The 20,592-nt window shown below is 32.9% G+C and overlaps 1 protein-coding gene across 2 annotated transcripts in view; it reads right to left on the bottom strand.

Moving 5' to 3' along the window:
- The window catches only part of PLCB1 (phospholipase C beta 1), a 612,038-nt gene that overhangs the window by 109,351 nt on the left and 482,095 nt on the right, over nucleotides 1-20,592 (bottom strand). For both annotated transcript variants that reach the window (XM_016137712.2, XM_016137034.2), the window contains exons 15-23: nucleotides 20,135-20,202; nucleotides 18,157-18,253; nucleotides 15,946-16,030; nucleotides 14,254-14,378; nucleotides 10,872-11,026; nucleotides 7,830-7,994; nucleotides 7,342-7,441; nucleotides 6,545-6,649; nucleotides 5,519-5,628 (exon numbers count right to left, since the gene is read on the bottom strand). In XM_016137712.2, the coding sequence (XP_015993198.2) occupies nucleotides 5,519-5,628; nucleotides 6,545-6,649; nucleotides 7,342-7,441; nucleotides 7,830-7,994; nucleotides 10,872-11,026; nucleotides 14,254-14,378; nucleotides 15,946-16,030; nucleotides 18,157-18,253; nucleotides 20,135-20,202 (1,010 nt within the window). The remainder of the gene's footprint in view (nucleotides 1-5,518; nucleotides 5,629-6,544; nucleotides 6,650-7,341; nucleotides 7,442-7,829; nucleotides 7,995-10,871; nucleotides 11,027-14,253; nucleotides 14,379-15,945; nucleotides 16,031-18,156; nucleotides 18,254-20,134; nucleotides 20,203-20,592) is intronic.

Here is a 20,592-nt window from a genome sequence, read left to right as displayed (position 1 = left end):
CACAGATGAAGTATCAAGCTCTGTCTTGGAAAAAATTAAATGACATCCAAAGCCTCATAGAGTTAAGAACCTTATGAGAGTACCACCTTGGATTTTTGCTGTTGGGGTATTTTACTGGTGAAATTCATACCAGACCATAGCACTTTTTCTTTTCAAATAATCAAATCCCACTGAAACTGTCCATTATGCCATACACTGAATTAGGAAGCAAACTATTTTAGATAAATTTCACTTCACTTACAGGAACACACGAGTCTGACAACTGACAACTTAAAGAGCAAGCCTCTTGGAATAAATAAAATTTTAGTATTATTAAACAACCCTTCCTTTTCAACATCGAAATGATGTAAAGACCACTACCACACCTGCACTTGTGTAATACACATGCCGATGACAGAGGAAACCCTTGAGAACAGAAATTTTGGCCTTAAGAGCTAAGCAAAGTTTGGAGCATTGGTTATAGGCATATCTCATTTTATCGTGTTTTGCTTTATTGTGTTTCATAGGCTTTGTGTTTTGTTTTGTTTTGATTTTACAAACTGAAGGCAAGTCCTCCATCAATAAAAAGATTATGACCTGCGGTAGGCTGGAACCGAACTTGAAATATCTCCAAGGTCTGCCTGTGCTCTGTCTTAGATTATAACTTTCCCCAAGGATGGAAATAAATGCTTGGTGAATGAATGTAACCTTTGTATCTTGGAAGTTTTGATTTGGACGATAGGAATTTTGGCCAACAGCCAGTGTACAGAATAATTAAATAGAACCCACATATATAAACCTAACTTATTTTAGAAAGAGTTCCGATAATATCCAGTGATTTAAAGGGGGGAAATCTTGACATTTGATTCAACAAAAAGTTCAGTTCAAAGGATGTTATTATTTAAGGTAAAGGTCTTATATGCTGTGCTCAGTCATCCAGGTAACCTGCTGTAGAAGACAGAAAGGTGAATGAAGGGCTTGTTAAGAGCTTGTTACTAGAGAATTAGTTTTGTTACTGAGGTGTATGTGTGATGTGGTGTAGTGTAAACCCGTGCTACTCAATGTGTCCTCACCGAACAGCATTATCCCATAGCCCAGGGCTTGTTATAGAGTTTCTGAGCCTCAGGCCCTACCCCAGACCCACTGAGTCAGAATCAGTATTTTATTAAAAATGGGAATAATAATAATAATGAAGACATATGGATTTTTAAGACTTAAATATGTTAATACATTAAAAGGCTTAGAGCAGTGCCAGGTACATAGTAAGTACTCAGTAAATATTTGTTAATTGCATTTATTTTTTCTCCACTCCTTGGTGTGCTAAAACAAGTCATGTTCAAACACTGCATTTAGAAAATGTTATCAAATAATTTTGGAATCAATACATTGGCTAGTAACTTCTTTCCCTTTACAGGCATATTTTGAAAATAGAAAATAAAAAGTGTTACTGATGTCTCATTAGGCATCTCTATGGCCATATTTAAGTATTAGGGCTATAAAACATCTTTTCAAAATTAAGAATTTTTGTTAATGCATAGATATGTGTATATGTGTGTACACACACACACACACACACACACACACACACACACTAGAAGACATGCCAGAAGGACATACACCAAAATTTTTAATAGTATCTGCAAGATCACCGAGAGGCTTTTGTATTTCTTTTTATTGTTTTAAAAAAATTTTATGACCTTTTATTTAGAGAAATAGCTATATATATTATAAAGCCTTTGTTATTACTCATATTAAGCAACTTTCTACACTTCACTAACCCACCACCCTAGTTGACCCCTTTAAAAGAGAAAAAATAAATCCAGAAACTCAACTCTCTATGATTCCTTAACTTCTAATAGATATATGCACATATATATGTAATACGCATATATAATATATATTACATATATCTTTTCACATGGTCTGAAATGGATGTCTATTGTTAAAGGCATGAGGGAGTTTTCAACTTTCCAACTTATTTGGATTGCAAATTACTCTATAAAGATAACTTATTAGACTATTACAAAGCAGGGAATATTTTGCCGTCCAATGAAGTCTTTAATTTTCAAATAGAAATGACCTTTATAACTACCAAGTTAAAAGGATTCTACTAAAAAAGTCTTTGTTGCTAAAATAGTGTCTCCAGTGCCTGCCATGTCCTAGATAGAATTTTCTTCTGAGAAAACCACAGCTACTTATTTTCAGTGGCCTCATTCAAATAAACTTATGTTACTGCAAGACAAGATAAAGGGCACACTGGTGTTCAAAGGTGTGAAATGATTTTTCTTCCTAGAGTTAGGAAAGGGCAAATACTTTTTTCCTTGTTTCAAAAATGAGGTCATTTAAGGGTTTAGACATTTCAAAGGAAAAAAATGTATTTTCTCTGTTAGAGCATATGGAATCTAAGTGAGTCAATGGCTTTAAATTATTTCTAAAACTGAAAATGTCCAAATTTTCTCTAAGTTTAACCAATGTTATATGTTTATTGAAAATCCTTTCTGGTCCTCATTTTTAGAGGAGAAAGAAAAACAAAGTTGGCTTAAAATTCTACATCTGCACTTTTCATTTCTATTAATGTTGTATTCTTCCCAAATAGCTTTTTGAATGTGATGTCTGATGCAAAGATAAGGCTTTGAAAGAATGGCAAAGTCAAGAATTCTGCAGTCTCAAAGGCCCTAGGTCTTCCATTCCTCAGAATGACATTTTTTGCAATCATGAGAGAAATGATCTCACTGAGGCACCATCAGCAAAATTTCCCATTATGAGACTTTTTATCTCAATTGTTGCACTATGGAAGCCAAAATTGCTGGTGTCTTGAAAAGCTCTCTTCAAGTGAGTGCTTACTTTGGAGGACTTGGCCAATGAATGGGTAGAAGTTGGTGATATAAAAAGTATTGTTTCTAAATAGTGACAATACCTGTTTTTTTTTTAAATATATCCTTTGAACTTCCATTTCTTAGAAAATAAAATACATCCCGTTGATTAAAGAGAATCCTATTTTCTCTTTAAAGAAATCAGAAAGATGCTATTAATAGTAATTTATTTATATCAACATAAATTATATTAACTCTGAGTTATATTTTATTAAATATGGTAGTAAGCTAAAGCAGATAGAAGGAAGAGAAAAGTTTCAGAGCTTTTGGTGGATTTCTAAGGAGTCTTCGATTTCATACTCGTGTCTATATGAGCAAAATGGGAAATTCATTGAAATCTCTAGTTTTACTTAATCTTCTCAAAAGCTATTAGAAGAAAAAAGTTCTATTATCACTGAAGAAACACCAGAATTAAAGGTGTGTCTATTGTCAAACATTTAAAATCTAGTTCCCAAACAGAAAAATCAGAAAGGGCACTTGTTTTTGCATTTAATAATACCACAGCTATTTCACATGTCAGGTTCCCTATAAACAGAGTTGGACACAGGGATTCTTAAGTACATAATTTATTGAGAAAATGCTCTTAAGAGAAAACCATAGGGAAGTGAGGAAGGCAGGGTCAGACAGGGGAAGAAGCTAAGCTGAAATGTGCTTTCTGCTGCATCTCATCCTCCTGATCCCATCCAGGGGATCGAGGGGGACTTGGGAGAGCGAATTGCAGCACAGAAGTTGCCCACCCAGAACAAGGGACCTGGGCTGTTCGCCCCCTAATTTTTCAGTCACTGGGCATGGGTCACCCCCTTCCAGGAATACCTGCCAGGCATCTCCAGGCGAAGTGGCTCCTATCACCCCAGAATGTCCTCTAGAGAGGTCTGGAGCTGCAAGCCCTTAGCAGCCCACTCCTGCAGCAGGCCTGCAGAGGAGAGCTGGCCAGGGCATCAACAGCATCTGCTTGGAGCATGTAAAGATACCTCCTTCTGTGGGCCCTGTGCAAGCACCGCTTAGACTAATCCCTCGAAATTCAAGTGTTTTTTGTTTGTTTGTTTTATTGTTTCTTTTTTCCCTCTGTAAATGCCAAGATATTAGAGGCACAAAGAACTCTAGAAATATATTTATGTCTACCATTAGGTATAATTTTCTGGCAGTGTAAAAATGTCTTATAACCTCATTTAATGCATACCACCAAAAAGCGTTATTTATAAAACTTTCCAGTCTCACTTGAAATTTCATCATAGAGGAGGATGTATCTATTGTTCCTACAGAATATGTTGCCTGTAGTGTAAACAAGAACCTGAAAAATTTTACTCTTAGGTTAAATATTTTCCTTTCCTTTCATTTCATTTTCTCTCTTCCTCTTATTTTTTCTCATGTTCTATTAATTCAACATCTAAGATAAAAAATTTCTAAAATTCTGTATAAAAAACAAGGTAATCATAGATTTGTTCAAAAATGTATTTACATGATACTCACTGGAGATCTGTTTAAAATGTGAAGCATTCCAAATATCCAATAATAGGGGATTAGAAATAAATTATGGTACAGCTATATGACAGAAGTCATTAAAAGTCATGTCGGAGAAGAATATTATTAACATGGAAAATATTTGCATTAAGTGAAAATAAAAAAGGTAAAAATACAGATTGTGAATTCTATTCCATTTTACAAAAAAAAAAGTAATAATTGTACATAATAAGACTGGCTATATATGCTTCCCATCTTTATAGTATTCTATCTGTGTGGCTTGGATGTTTGAATTACAGGTAATATCTTTGGGGTTTTCTTTTTTCATTTGTATTTTTTAAATTTTCTATGATAAATCTAGGTTTCTTTTTGAATAAGAAAAAAGGCTATTTACTAAATAATATCAACTTAAATGGACTTGCTATTAGTTATAGTTATCCAAATAATTTTCAAGATTTCACATTTTTTCTCTAAATTTATCCTCAGAATATTCAAATGATATATAGAATAGCTAATTTTTATCACTATTTTTTAATATTAGTGTCACTTCCAATAATAATTAGATTATATTTCACTTTTTTGAAAACCAAAGGATCACCAGTCTACAGAGGATTAATATTTTTAAACTTCACTTCTAATATTTCTAGATACTTCCTTAATGATTCTTTACATTATGACATGTAATTTAGAATAATATGGCAACTATTTTGGGAATATATATTTTAATACATAAATATCCAATGTAATAATAATAGTAAACACTTTATGGCCCATATGGGTATCGTGTTAAGTACTTTATGTATTGTAAGAAATCACAAAACACTTTAAAAATTCTGCACTTTAAATTTAAGACAAAGGAAAATACTAAATGAGTTGATGATCATCTTCTTTTCTAAGTTCCTTAATCACCCTTAATCAATATGAAATCATCTAGAAACTTTCATCTGAAACAGCAAGATATGTGCTGTTTAATGTGGTCACAAAATAAGACACTGCTATTGGCCCCAGAATGCTACAAGAGAATGAAACATGAAAAAATTCAATCAACCATCTAGATGTTTTGCAAGATGGTGCCAAACTCCACCAAAATGTTTTTTCAATGTGCTATTTTATTCTCCTGAGGTGTGATGTTACATAGGCACAGCCAGCAACTAAGTGTGGTAATCATGCTTAATGCCATGCATAAGATTAGAATACCCTCTTACCTCTTTCTTTACTTCTTCTTCATCTTCCAGTGTCAAAGCAGCCAGTTGCTTAGCTCTCTGCTCCATCAGATTTACATATCGAATTGGATTTGACAAAGCTTCGATCACATCTAAATAAGGAAGAGACATTTTAGATCAAAGATCCTAGTGGTATTGATCATCCATCCTCCATCCATCCATTCTTCATCCATCTACTCGACCATCCATTCAACAATTTATCACTTTTCTTCTATTTTTCTATCTATTAATCTAACTTTCCATTCATCCATCCAACATTTTGGAAATGGACAATAGCCAGGACCCTTTGCTAAAACCTCAGTAAGAGAGAAACTGAAGGAGGTCAGCTCTGAGCTTCTTTAGTTTCTTTTTGAGGGTTCCATCCATTTTTCAGCAATGGCCCACACACTTGTTCTACTTGGCCCAAAAGGTGTTTCATAATGGAGACATCTGACATAAAAAACCTGCTTTCCAGACTGTTGAAACAACCCCAAAATTTGGCAATCCAGGTCTCATTAGCACATGCACTATCTAGTTGATGTGGGTGATGGCTGTCGTCTTTGGATGGGCATGTACTCCAATTTGCCATAGTCTTCACCACTCCCTAGTATAGTACATCCAGGCCACTTAACACTATAAACATTTAAATTTACGGTTTCTGGTTGACATCATCATAAGTTAATTCCTCTAAACTTACAGTCTACACATGAAAAGAATCAGAGTTCTAAAACTAGCTCAAGGCAAATTAATTGCACAGACCTAGATAGACTGCTATAGTAACAGGTAGCATGGGTTAGAAAGTGTTGGGCCTATGAAAATAATACTATCTACCAGTGGATAAATATGCTCAATACTTTATTGAGACTTGAACTAAATTAAGTTAAAACTTATTCATAAAGGTTTGAGTAATTTACCTTCTAAACATATATACAAAATAGAGGTGATTCTGAGGCCAGAATTTCTGCCTCTCTTTTCAGAAAAATATGGATGACCTCAGATGGAAATATCCCATTGAATTAGGTTGTTTACCTGCATATGTATCTGGGACATAGTCTTTCACCTCTATGTAGACAAAGACAGCTGGTAGCGTCAGAGGCTGGTTCCTCTCATTCCTCAGACAGATGTAGTGATAGCCTAGAGGGTGACAACAATACTGAGTATCACATATTTTCTTCACAATGTTAGCTATAACACAGGAACATCTATGTGATAGAAGTGTTTTATTTTAGGTGACTTTGGATGACAAACGAGTCACTTCTTTCTCATTTTAACCACATGGTTTTGAGTGATATTATTTTTCTCATCAGACAGGAAAATAATGTTCATTTTGATTTTTTTTCTTTCTAACCATGTTTTTCTCCATTAAAGAGAATTCAAAAACCATATGTCACAGATTGAATTATTAGTCCAAATTCGTCCTCTACACATGATTTCTTGACTTGGGGTTTAGCCACATGCTCTGCTTCGGACAAAGGAATGTTAGTGATGTGGTGCACTCAGAGCCTTAAAATGCACTTGGAAAGTCAGACTTCCTTTTATGCATTCCAGTGGGCTGCCATGAGAAGCCTGTACCATGGGTACCACTGCCCTGTCAGCCTAGGCCCCTGAATGAGCACATGTGGAACAGTCCTAAACCAGCCCACGGCATGAAGCACAGTCACACAGCTGAGCCCAGCCAAACCCTGCCAACCCACAGACCTGTAAACATGAAGATAAACACTTGTTATAAGCCACTGAGTTTTCATATAATTCTTTAATAATCATGTTAAAAAGGGATGATTTTCTTTATAACTATGATTAAAATTTTCTCATCACACTATCCATACCTGGCCGAATTGCTGGTACTGGCAAGATCCGGTGACCAATAAATTTACCTCCTTCTTCATAAACTGCTATCCTCAGACAGGCCAGAGAAGGAAGAACCACCTACAGGGACATTAAAGATACATGTGGTTACAAGAAAAAATTATGTCAGAAAAGAATTAGAAAGGTGTGATTCAAATAGAGCCCCACTTTTCTAAATCCAAGTAGAAAATTTTACTTAGTTAAATGATAAAAAGTTAAGTTGCCATCTGTAATTTAGATTTTCAAAAGGAGAAGTCACCAGACATACAGCTTCCTGTATGTTTTATCTTTTTATCCTAATGAAGAATTTGTTCAATACATAGATCATTTGCTTTTGACATGAACATTCTCAATGTGAAAATGACAAATGTTCTATGTTTAAATAAAAAGAGTTAGTGAGCACTTACTACTGTATTTTAAAAGCAAATTACATGTATACTTTTGAAGCGAAAGCCAAAAATAGACCAACCTTTTTGAAAACAATGGGTTCTTCTTCCCAGACAGGATTTACAGCATTTCCTTGTGATGTCTTGGTCTTAAACGCTTTCCTCCTTGTGTCCACAGGCAAACCAAACATATCTACTTCCACATAAGTCCCAACTTTCTTATCAGAAAGAAACTGACCTGAAATAATCTAGAAAGTAATAAAACACAAACTCTTGATAAATGAATAACAATCATATAAGAAAATGCATTAGGGATGTACAAATGCTGATGGTGAATGTTGAGCCATAATCAAAATGAAATCGATGCAAAGTACAAATATAATGTTTCTTTCAGGTAAAGAATTAATAGAAAAATATTAAAAATTTTGGAGTTAAAAGGTGGCAATTAATAAGACACAGTTTTATGGAAGGAAATAAATGAACAACTACCAAAAGTTTGATGAGATTATGCCTTTTGCATTTAGGAGATATCTATTAATGTTAAAGATTATTTTTTAGTCAACTAAATATAAAGGTTTTTGCAATACTTAAAAATGTTACAAGAGTAAAAGCTCATTAGAAGAACAAAGTTGGAAGTATCATGCTACCTGATACCAAACTATACTACAAGGCTATAGTAATCAAAACAGCATGGTACTACTATAAGAACAGACACGTAGATTAATAGAACAGAATAAAGAACCTAGAAATATGGTCGATTAATCTATGACAAAGGAGTCAAGATTATACATAGGGTAAAGACAGTCTTTTCAATAAATGGTGTTAGGAAAACTGGACAAATATATACAAAAAATGAAATTAGACCACTTTCTTATATCATATACAATAATAAACTCAAAATGAATTAAACACTTAAATGTAGTACTTGAAACCATAAAATCCCTAGAAGAAAACATAGGCAGTAAACTCTTTGATACTGCTTTTAGTAAATTTTTTTTTGTATATATCTCCTTGAACAAAGGAAACAAAGAAAAAATAAACAAATAGGGTTACGTCAAACTAAAAAGTTTTTTACACAGCAGAGAAAACCACCAACAAAATAAAAGACATCCTACTGAATGGGAGAAGATATTTGCCAATGAGATCATCAAATAAGGGGTTAAATCCAAACTTTATAAAGAACTCATGCAACTTACTGCCAAAAAACAAACAAACAAACAAACAAACAAAAAAACCGAACAATCCAATTAAAAAATGGGAGAGGACCTGAATAGATATTCCTCCAAAGAGGACGTACAGATAGCCAACAAACATATAAAAAGATGCCAAACTCATTTCTCCTGAATGTTCTCTTTAGCCCGAATGCATGGGATCTGCAAGCAACAATCTCTCTGTTTAATTTGAAGTTCTACATGAGAACAACTTGTTTGAAACTTCCAAGTTATGTGAGTCACACTGGGAATTCAGATGTACCAAAGATTTTGTGTGCTTATGATGTTTGATCAAAGCAGAAGTCCTTAACTAAATTGAATGATAAGGACCATTAGGTTCTTATCAGTACAAGAGGATGGTGGAATGTCATTTGAGCTCGCAAGTCCATTCTGGTACTATAAAGACTACATCAGAGGATCGAAACAAAGGCACCACTGGATGGATATGAGCCACATCTTGGTTCTAGCTGTAATATAAAAGGCAGATCTCTACTGCATCACACCATTTAGGGGAAAATGACAATTCTAAACCAGTGTCTCCATTCTGGACTCTAGTAACAGTTTAAATTTTTCTGGGACTCAATTGTTTCCCCTCAACGTACTTTCCTATATCTATGTCATTGCTGTATAAGCACTTACACTATCACAGTAGACTTTTCAAGAAAGAATAAATAAGTAAGCCAACATGTGTGAAACAAGATGAATCAGCAAACAAAGACAAAATGTTATTAGTTTGACCAACTATAACAACATGGACAAGGATCCTAAATATAACACTTTATTTGTGTGTGATGCCTAAGAGTTTATCTTAATCAAATGACAGAAATTAAACATCCTTTGCTGAAAACAATTTCCTAAAATAAATATAATCTTGAAGCTCTAATTCTGCCAATTCCACTCTTTAGATATATGGTGTGAAGTAATTTCAAAAGATAGAATTGTGAAACACTCCATTGAAATTTAATTTTTAATCTTTAGTATAAAGTGACATAAATTTTAAAGTAAAAATGGGCTCAATAAACCTAGGATAAATATAAATTAGTGAAACTGTTACAGAGTATTTTTTAATATAGTTTTTTTATGTGCTTTAGTTTTTTATATGCTTTTGGTTTAGGGTCAATTGGAAAATTTCATTTATGTCCAATAAAAAATGTTTTTGGTTCTAAAGATATCTAGTTAACCAGAAAAGAAATAAAACTTTAAAAATGTAAAAATTTAGCTACAACAACTAAGGACTTATAGAATCAAGTAATAAGCTCTTTATAAAAATATCCATTCATGGTATTAAAAATATTTTCCCACAGCCAAAAAAATTATATTTGCTATAACATCAATTTAAAAGACTGAAGAAATCAACTAAAATTAAATTTTGGGGGTTAGATGAATTTTTAATAAAATTATTCTTTTATTTAATATTATTACTATATGTTTTAAATCTCTAAATGCTCTGATAGATTTTCAAATCCGTGCTATGGTAACTTGAGAGCTTTTCTTCAATATTTAATAAATTTATTTATTGATAGAATATTTTTCTCAAATTTTGCTCAGTGTGGATATTTTTCTAGAACTAATGAGAAGGAAAAAAAAAAAGACCAGGAGATTTCTCCAATATAGGTCACTAATTTTCATGGTAAATTTCACTCTGAGATAAAAGATTGGCCATGGTAAATTTCACCATGTCGTTTTACTGATTTGGGTCCAATTTTTATTCTATTAGACAGTGGGGCTTAGTCTTTTTACCTCATGGATGTGGTTTCTGAAAATTTCTAACTCAGATTCAGCCCTTAAAGAAAAAAAAATGTATGAAGTGGAGATTTTTCTAGCAACTACCTTTTTAGTGACTACTGCTTTACATAAAATAAGTAATGTCTAAGGCTTTTATAGGTGACAATTTTATAGTAGGGATGTACGTACCTTAACAGATAAAGTGTTGGCCACTATCCCATCTACAATGCCTTCGGTGAATGGATCAAAATGCTTGTCAGGTCTCCTCATGAACTCTGGCTTTAATCTGTAGCCACTCTTCCCATTGTATTCATACATCCCCATGTTTATCTGCATAGCCAGGTCTGCATATCAGAAACACAACCCTTAATGTGACTATTTAAATTTGGAGCAAGTAGGTAGATTGTATTACAGTCCAATTTGTTCCCCCTTTAAAAAGAAATATTTATTCACTGTAGAAACTTAGGAAACATGGATAAGAAAGAAAAAAGTTGAGCTGTAATCTATAAATCCAGAGATAAACTATTGCCAACAGTTTGGTGTACATTCTGTTTTTCTACTCTAAATATATTTTGAGCATGCAGTATGTTCATTTCATTCAATGTCTGCTTCAATTTTAAGAGCTGTATAAAATTTTTTTGAATAGGTACATTTGAGTAAACGGATTAACACAGGCTCCTCTTTGGACACACTTATAAGTCTCTTCTAAATTTTCACCATTACATACAATGTTTTGATAAGCATGGTTGTGGTAATATCATCAATGATCTTCCTAGGAGTGAAATTTCTGGGTCAAAAGATATGCATGTTAAAAAATCTTTTAAATAAATCTTGCTAAAATGCCCTTTAGAAAGTTTAAATCACTTTAAACCTTTTACTCATGTTTTTGAGGATGGACTTCCCCACACCTCACCAACAGTGGATGCTGTAATTTTCCTTTTATTACAGAAAAAAGTTTCCTTCCTAAAAACTGCATTCCTTTGATTGCTTAACACCAATATCTAATTACATATTGACTCATTTCTAATGAATGAAGATTACTGGTCAAAGTTTTCCTAAGACTCAGTGTATGAAATGAATGTCCACACTAATTGCAATTTCTAGCTTTAAAAAAAAAACATTTTAAAGTAATCAAGAATTTGAGAAGCTGTCATTTATTACAGGTTATCTGAGTCGCAGCTCATTTCTATTGAAGTGAACAATAAAGAGGTGATGGTAGATGTATTTAAAGTTCCATAAAATAAATAACTTTTAGAGCAGAGAAAATAAGTGAAATGTTATTTCTTGTGCTATTAAGCTATTATAATTAGAAAAGCACAGAAAAAAGAAAAAGAAAATGATGGATTTATCATACTGAAAAAATTAAAAAGCCAAAAAATTTTGTTGGCAAATCATATGTTTTAAAAAATAATACAGAAGTAGACTTTATCCCGGGAACACAAGGATAATTATATTAGGAGATCTATGAATATAATTTATCACATTTTCTTACAAAGGAATCATCATCTCAATAGAAGTCAAAGAGACATTTAATAACATTTAACATACATTTCAAATACAGGTTAGATACTTCTTTAATATGTGAATATCTGTCTCAAAGTCACAGCCAGTGATATCACAAGGGTGAAATTTGTATTTGTGTCAACTTGAAGAGAAAGGTGCCCATTCTTAGTATTATTTTATGTCATCCTAGAACACAGTCAGTCCAAAGTCTTAAGAAAATGGAAAAAGTAGATGCGATTAAATTATGATTGTGTATCTGAAAAAACTAATAGAATCTACTGGCAAATACACTATGTTATAAGATGGTCATTTATAAAAAAATTTATTTATAATATATATATACAAATATCAATATCTAGAAACAATGTTAAAAACATAATGTTAAAAAGAGGATCTCATCTAAAGAAAGTAGATTTCTAATAAAGATGAGTAATTTTTCTGAGGGACAATATAACAATTTTTAAAGTGAAGAGAAAAATATTCTGTGATAAAAAAATCTAAAAATGTAAAGATATCAGTTTTCTTCAGATGGAGTTATAAAATTAATGTGATTTAATCAAAATCTCATTTATTTTTCCCATGCGAGAGAAGGAAGCAAGATAATAATTTAACTAAATTCATCTGGAACAGGAATCTTACTGGCAATGGCAAGAAAATAACGAAAACTTAATAGCTTTGAAGAAGAATTTCCACTTTCAATACAATAATAAGTAATATTATATTAAACATTACAATAATAACAGTGTTACTAGTTCCAGGAATGAAGACAAATTTATTGATGGAGAAGAATATAAATTTAAAAAATGGACCCAAGTGAACAATATAAATGTGTATTAAGTTGTAATTCCAGGTCAGTGTAAAAAAAAGGATTGAGACTATATATCAAAATTAAATTTGAATAAGTGAAAATTTAAAATTATAAATTACAAAAAAATCCATGAGAGAAAGAGAAATAAAAATGAATCTGGTTTAGGGTGGGGAGTCTTCAATCATAAAAGTAAGCCAAGACTCCATATACAAAACATTAATCTGATCTTATCTGTTTCACTAAATAAGACAACATGACTTTTATATAAAAAGTGCTGTTAAAGATGAATAGGAAAACTGACAATAGTCATGAATAGGCTAGTCATAAAAGCCAAAATATAAAAATCAAAACGCATTCATAAAAGCCGAAATATAAAAAGCAAAACACATTTATAAAAGCAGAAACATAAAAATAAAAAAACATTTAAAACATTCATCTTCAATAATAATCAAAGAAATGAAATAAAAACATGTGAGATAATATTTTGCCCGAAATCGTACTATTATTGTGTATTGATAATACTTAAGATGTCAAACGAGTGGGAACCCCTCACATAATACATTGTCGATGGAGAAATCTACTGCAACATTTTTGATGGACAAATCGGCATTTTCCACAAAGTTTCTCAGAACATTTACATCTTTTAACAGAGTCACTCTAAGGAACTTTTCCAAAATAACATTAGGAAATAGACTTGACAATTTATATTCAAGTCTGTTCTCAGAGCATTATAGTAAAAAAATTCCCTAATGTTCAGTGATAGGAAATGGGTTTTAGTAACTTGTGAAATGTGCTTAATATACAGATACATAAGTTTCATATGAAGTTTCATATCTGTATATTAAAATAAAAAAGCATGTATGTATACACATAGCTTAAAAATATATTTACAGATTACAAAGCCAAAAGTTAACAGTGTTGAATTTCTGAATGATAGCATTCCTAGCAGTTTTATTCTTTCTTGATACTTTTTTGAACTTCCAAATTTTCTAAAAAAAAAAGTTACTTTAAAAAGTAAAACAATTTTTTTTTTGAAAATAATGCAAAACCAGTAGAAATAAAGACTTGTTTACAAGTATTGAAGACAATTTCTCAATTTTCAAAATTCACTTTTTCTTACATGGATGATTCTTTCATTGAAATTTGCTTATATTTGTTTCAGTCAAGTCTGGCAACTTCTTCTCCTTGGGAATGGTTTGTGCACACTTGAAAGGGTGACTTCATAACAGAATGGAAATGAGCATGAGCTCTGCTACTTACCCATCGTTTGGAAGTTAAGAGCAACCATTTGACAACCCGCATTCCAGAAGAGCTGAGGCATATAATTAGATGAATCCACACGTGTTCCTTTTGGATATATCCTGCTAAGCTGCATTTTGTTATATCTGGACCATCATGTTAAGTAGTGAATACAATTATAAAAATAATTAGCCAATAATATTAACTAAGAGGCCACCTTCCATCTTTCTCCATTTGGCGAGATGAACTAAATATCGATGATCTCATTGGGCTAGTGGGTGAAATATGTAAAAAGCTTGCCGAGCAAACAGAATAAATGTGCTTTTATAATATAAACGTAGCATCACCTTTGAAGAGCCTTGTGGTTGAAAACTAATAAGGTAGCAATAATGGCCGAGTCAAAGTCAACCTGATTTTGGGGAGATTACTAAGAACAGGGTTAGGGACTAAGGACACACATGGGAGCTCAAGAGTGTCAAGTCATGTGAGAAGGATACTGTGTTAGGCAGAAACAGATAATATGAACTGTATGGTTATTTTTCAAATGCTCTCTGCATATAATTATCTTTGGGAATGATAACAAGGTGAATATAGCTCAGAAGATTTTGACCTCATTTTGTATTTTGGTTCCTACTGTCATCAGTTTTCCATCCTGAGAAACTTTTAGTTATTGAACAACAACTATATCTTTTAAACAGGAATGACTGTTCCTATCACCCAGTTGGGCAGAGGTTAGTTAGGGTTCTAAGCCTGGGCTGGGGCATCAGGGCAACTAAAATTGAACCTTAACTCTTGAACTTGCCAGCTGTATAGTCTAGGGAAAATTACTTCACTTTTCTATGCCTCAGTTTCTATATTCTGTATTTCTATAAAATAGATTGAACATTTTCTACATCATAGGACTTTTGTAAGTATTAAATTAAACGTATAACAAAAGCAGTATCACATAGGCAGTTAATGAATACTAATGATTATGATTTTTATATTGTGACTGTGTTTATGGAGTTTACATTTGTTCTCTCTCCTATTAATGAATTTTAAAACAGACTTTTTACTCTAGAACTTGTTTCATGAAATTGAGCTTTTTGGGACATTTAGTATTAATTTTATCAAAAATATTTAAAGACCTGTTTCATTTTATTTTGGTTCATGGATAATAATAAAAAGATTTTGTTGTCAGAAGTATTAACAAAACCTTTATTAGTAATATATACTTATATTCTCATATCAGTGTCCCAACTATTTTTTGATCAAACATCTATTACATGTCCAAGATGTAAGATGTCATCAGGTCACACACGCACACACACACACACACACACCCCTTATACATATCTTATACAAGTACAAAGTACACACATACACACTTTACATATGTTATCCCTAATCTGAACAGCTAGCCATAAAGTTGTATCATTATTTTGTTTTACAGGTGAGAAAATTCAGAAGGGTTGAGCAAATTGTCAAAGCACAGAGAGCTTGATGGTGTGAAAATGATCTTGAAATCTTTTACTCCAAGTCCAGTTCTCTTTTCATAGGCTAAGTAGGCTACCCTACTCGGAGTTGCATATGAAACCTGTAACTATTTATCATGCTCAGGTGATCAGCTTAAGCCATTTCATGCATTCTTCTTCTGCTTATTTAAAATGAAAATTAAATAGCACTTGACTTCAGTTGTGCTAATTCAGTCGACATTCGTCAAATCAAGGATACTCTACAAATTCCACTGGAGACTTCGTCAGTTGCTCGAGTCCTTTGGTTTCCACAAAAGAAGACATTTCAAAACTTCTATTTCTTTCTAAGTTAATAACAACAAAAAAAAAGTGAGAAACAAATTCAATGTTATAAATTATAACATTTAAGAAGTAGGCAAATATTCAGTGAATTTAGGGTGCTTAATTTTCAGTGTAACCTTCATATTTCTTTTTTATTTTCAGTAAACTATTTACCTACAACAAAAATTGAGTCTTGTTAGTTGTTTCTTCTAATATATACTACCTGGGCCAGATATGCTTATGGTTGTACAAGTGAGGGACATGGTGGCATTAGCATGAAGAAATTAATTAATTAGGCCCTTCAGACATCTTTTGTTCTAATTCCAGATTGACTTCCTGGAGCTATTGCTGGGGATTAACAAAAGAGGCCTTGGGTATATTTCCTAGAGGCTGACAACCTCTTTTATACCCACATTGTCACCCGCCTCAGTTGGTATGTACCCTTTGGTTCAAACAACTAATGTGACACTAGAATTATTGTATTTCAGAGCAGAAAAAGCCTTGGAAATTTCCCAGTCTGATGGCCTCATTTTCAGGTTATATAACAGGGTCAGAGAGGTGAATGTCCTAGATGCCTTAATATTCTTGAACACAGAGCAACATCCTGAAAGTGAAATCTAAGCTTCCAATTAAAGTGAGAGAAACAACAAAGTTTTCTTAGTTTGGACAGATTAAGAGTCAAACAGCTCCTCTGTCCTCTTCCGAACAAAAAAATCAAACTGTTATATACAGTATTAAGACAGGTGTCATCCAGAAAGGTTAGATAGCACTCAGTTATTAAAACTGAGTTCCCTTTAGGCCTTTTTCCCTCTTTGATGCCTATGTCCCAATTAAAGCCTCACACTTCTTCCTAATCATTCCCAGACTACTTTCCCTATTTCTTTACATTCCCAAATTTAATAATCTGTAAGGTAAACTCTTACTTCTCTTATTTTTGCCTATCAAAAATCTTTCATATGACTATTTTAGTCATGACTGCTAATTAAAACTAAGTCAATTTAATAGGTGCTTTTAAAAAATATGTGCAATACCATTTTTTAAAAAAGTGATAAAGTAATATCAAACACAAGGATAAAAGCTTGTTTGTAAATCTTTGGCTCACACCCTTGTTACCAGGTTCTGAAGGACTCAAATGCATCAGCTCCTCTAGAAGTTTTTGACTCATGAATTAAGAAAGCTCATTTTACCGTCAATGAAATTTGCAGTAATATAAAAAGGACATTCCAAATTCAACAACCTGTGCTAAGCAGCATCAATAATTGTTAATCTTATGTTGAAATCTTTATATATAAACTGTACTGGAAATTAAATTCTTTATTGTAGAGATCTAGATACCATATGCCACTAAGTTAGGACTCTGGGTAAAATTATACATATGTGTTATGTAGAAGCTTAGACTATGATATATCTGTAAAACTATCCTTTATAAGAGGCTGCTGTGTTGAAGCAAAAATTTAGTTTTTAAGAGAACAGGCTTAGAAGCAGCTAAAAAGTCCCAAGGATTCTCTTAACCTGACAGCATCTTACATTTTATGTAATTTCATAAAAGGGCTCTTTTCTCTAGGTGAGGAAAGATATATGTATTTCTTGTGTCTAATATGGATGTGTAATTGGATAAAAGGAAAACACAAAGTGATACAAAACAAATGATTATTCTCCTAAATATATAAAACAGGCTGGACAAATGAAATGTGGGCGAATTGGTTGATCTGGTTCTATTTCTAGTTATCAGGGCTGACCACTCTCTGGCTGTTTCCTTTCTGGGGGCTGGGTAGATAGTTTATTTCAACAGCATCCCTTATATAGTGGGTGGAGTCCACTGTGCTGCTGAAAAGAAAAATAAATGTGAAACTCTCAATCAGCTATACTCTGATCTAATGTCTTTCTGGTAACCATGTATGGCCCCTAGTCCTAGTAAGTATTTTTGAGAAACATTAAGGAATATTTTCTCATGTAGCTATTAAAATAGGTATGATATGATATGATATGATATATAATATATATACCAGATAGGCAACTCATGCATATGTTAAAGACTTCACAAGCACATAATAGTTTTATGAAGGGTAACATTTTCTCATCTAATTACCATTTGTTTAAAATATACTTTTATATATTACGTTAGAGGTTTTTCTCCAGGAAAACTTACTTTTTGAAGTTTCAAATGACTCAAACTTGACTGGCTGAATATAGTTCACCAGGTTAGACATCTCTTCTGTGGCCATAGCCTCGCTCCCAGCAGTCCCCTGGAAGCATGGATAAAAATAACATTTCCAGAATCAATGTTATATTACTGAGGGTTATTTTCCCAGGGAGTGATCATGTGACCCGTGAGAGCAGAAAATCATCCCTCCTCTTCTGAAGATGATTATCACCAATAGAAAATTCATTACGGGAGGAAGAAAAAGCAAAACCTCACTTTACCCAAGTGTGAGGCTGGATGAGAGAGGTCTGGGGGCAATCCCCAAGTTCTCTGGGATCAGCCGCATCAGCCTCCCCTGGAAGATCCTTAGAAATGAAGCAAATTAGAATCTGCATTTTACTACAGTCATTCAAATGCACAGAAAAGTTTGAAAAGCACTGGCTACAAAAACAACTTGTCTGCCATAGAAGAGACCACAAAGAATGTCTCAAGTTAATAAATGAAGAACTCACTGTACAATAAGAAAATTAGCACGTGGGTAACCACTAAAAGGACTAAATTTATTATTTTTTTTTTTTAAAAAAAGGTTGCCTTGTAGAAATGGTTTGGGGTGGGCAAACAAGTATTCTTTTTCTTTAATATAAACATCCCTTCTTCCCTCCCTTCATGGTTCTCATGTGCCTATTAGGCAAGCAGTAAAGTATAATGTAGGGGTAAATAGCTCAGGTCCTAGAGCCTGATTGCCTAATATGAAGTCCCAAGCATACTACTTAGAAGCTGTGCAATCTTGGGCGAGTTACTTAACTGCTCTGTGCCTTAATGTATTCATCTGTAAAATTAGGATAAAATCAGTTCCTTTAGTATATAGGGTTTTTGTAATTATTGAATGAATTACTTTATGTGAAAAAGCTCAGAGCACTGCTTGGCACATAGTAAAACCTCATGTTACTTTAATTATTATTAGCTATTACATATTATTTTGAAAGAGTTTTTCATAAAGAAAACAAACATTGAAATATTGTTATAGACAGACTTCTATAGATTAATATATTTTCTCCTACTTTTAAATGAGAGAAAATGTGGAAACAAGGTTTCTTTTGAAAGCTCCTGTAACAATATTAAGTTAAACATCAACTGGGAAGTATTCATTAGGAAATGAACCATCCATTTAGTCAGACACTTTTTAAATTATAAAAAATCACTGATAAAAATTTATACACAATTATTCTCAGGCAGAAACTCTTTACCAGGCATTGTAACAATTTTCCTCTCAGTAAGTTGGAATTTAGTAGGAAACATAGTTAAAAATTTAGATTGCACTACAAAAAAATATTTATGAGGAAGAATATCAAGTAAGAACAGTCTATTATTTGTTATTTACCCTTGCTTACTAAATTGTGAAGATACAAGTACTGAGACAGATACTTTCCAACATATTTGAAAACAGATTCAGTTTAAATTTTTTGAGCAGGACTGCTGCTAAAACAAAGTTCTAAAATTTCAATTGCTCTGATTTACTTCTAGATTCTGTGCAATAACATTTTTGAGCCCATGAAGTTACATGGGATGCTTGAGCTTATGTCAATAGGTATCTTTAGCGGTTCCAAAATTGTCATATTTCTGAACATTTCTCCAAACCTCACATCTTCTCTGACCTTGGACCATTTGACGATCGATTTATTTGTCTTAAAAACTGAAGCAGGCAGTTGTATGTCGCGAATTTTGAATTTACCGTCGAGGTACCCCATTTGATGAAAGGTAATCTCGACATCATTGTTCATTCTAGAGAACTTTTCTCAATGCTCTGCTTATTCCTTTAGCGACCTAAGTCTGCATCATTATGTTTACAGGATAGTGAAAAAGTTTTAAGGTGAACTGCGACTTGCCACCACTAGAGGGAAGAAGGTGATCACGGACTGTATCCAGAGGACTGGCAAATTAGCAGAATGCCTCTCTGGCTAGAGGTCAAGCCCTAGACACCTACCTCATCCATTGAAGACTTTTTACAGTCATCATCATCATCGTCATCGTCACTCTCTGTATCAGCTTCCCCTGTCAAATTTTAATAAAAAATCATGAAGTGAACATTTACAGGTTTGAGGCACACATAACATACGCATTACCAAAAATTTCCTTGGAAATTGGCCTTTTATGGTTTGTTTTAAAATTATTCTTTTGGGTATTTAAATTTTATAAATTATAGAGAATTATGCTGACGATTTGAAATGGCCTTTTTTTCCTAAATTTTATTCATGAATACCATTTGAAATTTCCAAATTCCATAAAAAATGCTTAACATCTTATATCTTTATTTTAAAAATATGGCATCATATACAGTTAGTTTTCTATGGTACATGTACCCTTTCTTGATGTATACATTCTCTTTCAGGATCTGTATCACCCTAAAAAAGATAAACTATCACTTTCCCATCTTTCCCTCTT

This window comes from Rousettus aegyptiacus, unplaced genomic scaffold (assembly GCF_014176215.1).
Source record: "Rousettus aegyptiacus isolate mRouAeg1 unplaced genomic scaffold, mRouAeg1.p scaffold_m13_p_12, whole genome shotgun sequence".
NCBI classification, from domain to species: domain Eukaryota; kingdom Metazoa; phylum Chordata; class Mammalia; order Chiroptera; family Pteropodidae; genus Rousettus; species Rousettus aegyptiacus.
The sequence above is the reverse complement of the archived record's forward strand: the minus strand, read 5'-3'. Positions and strand labels throughout refer to the sequence as shown.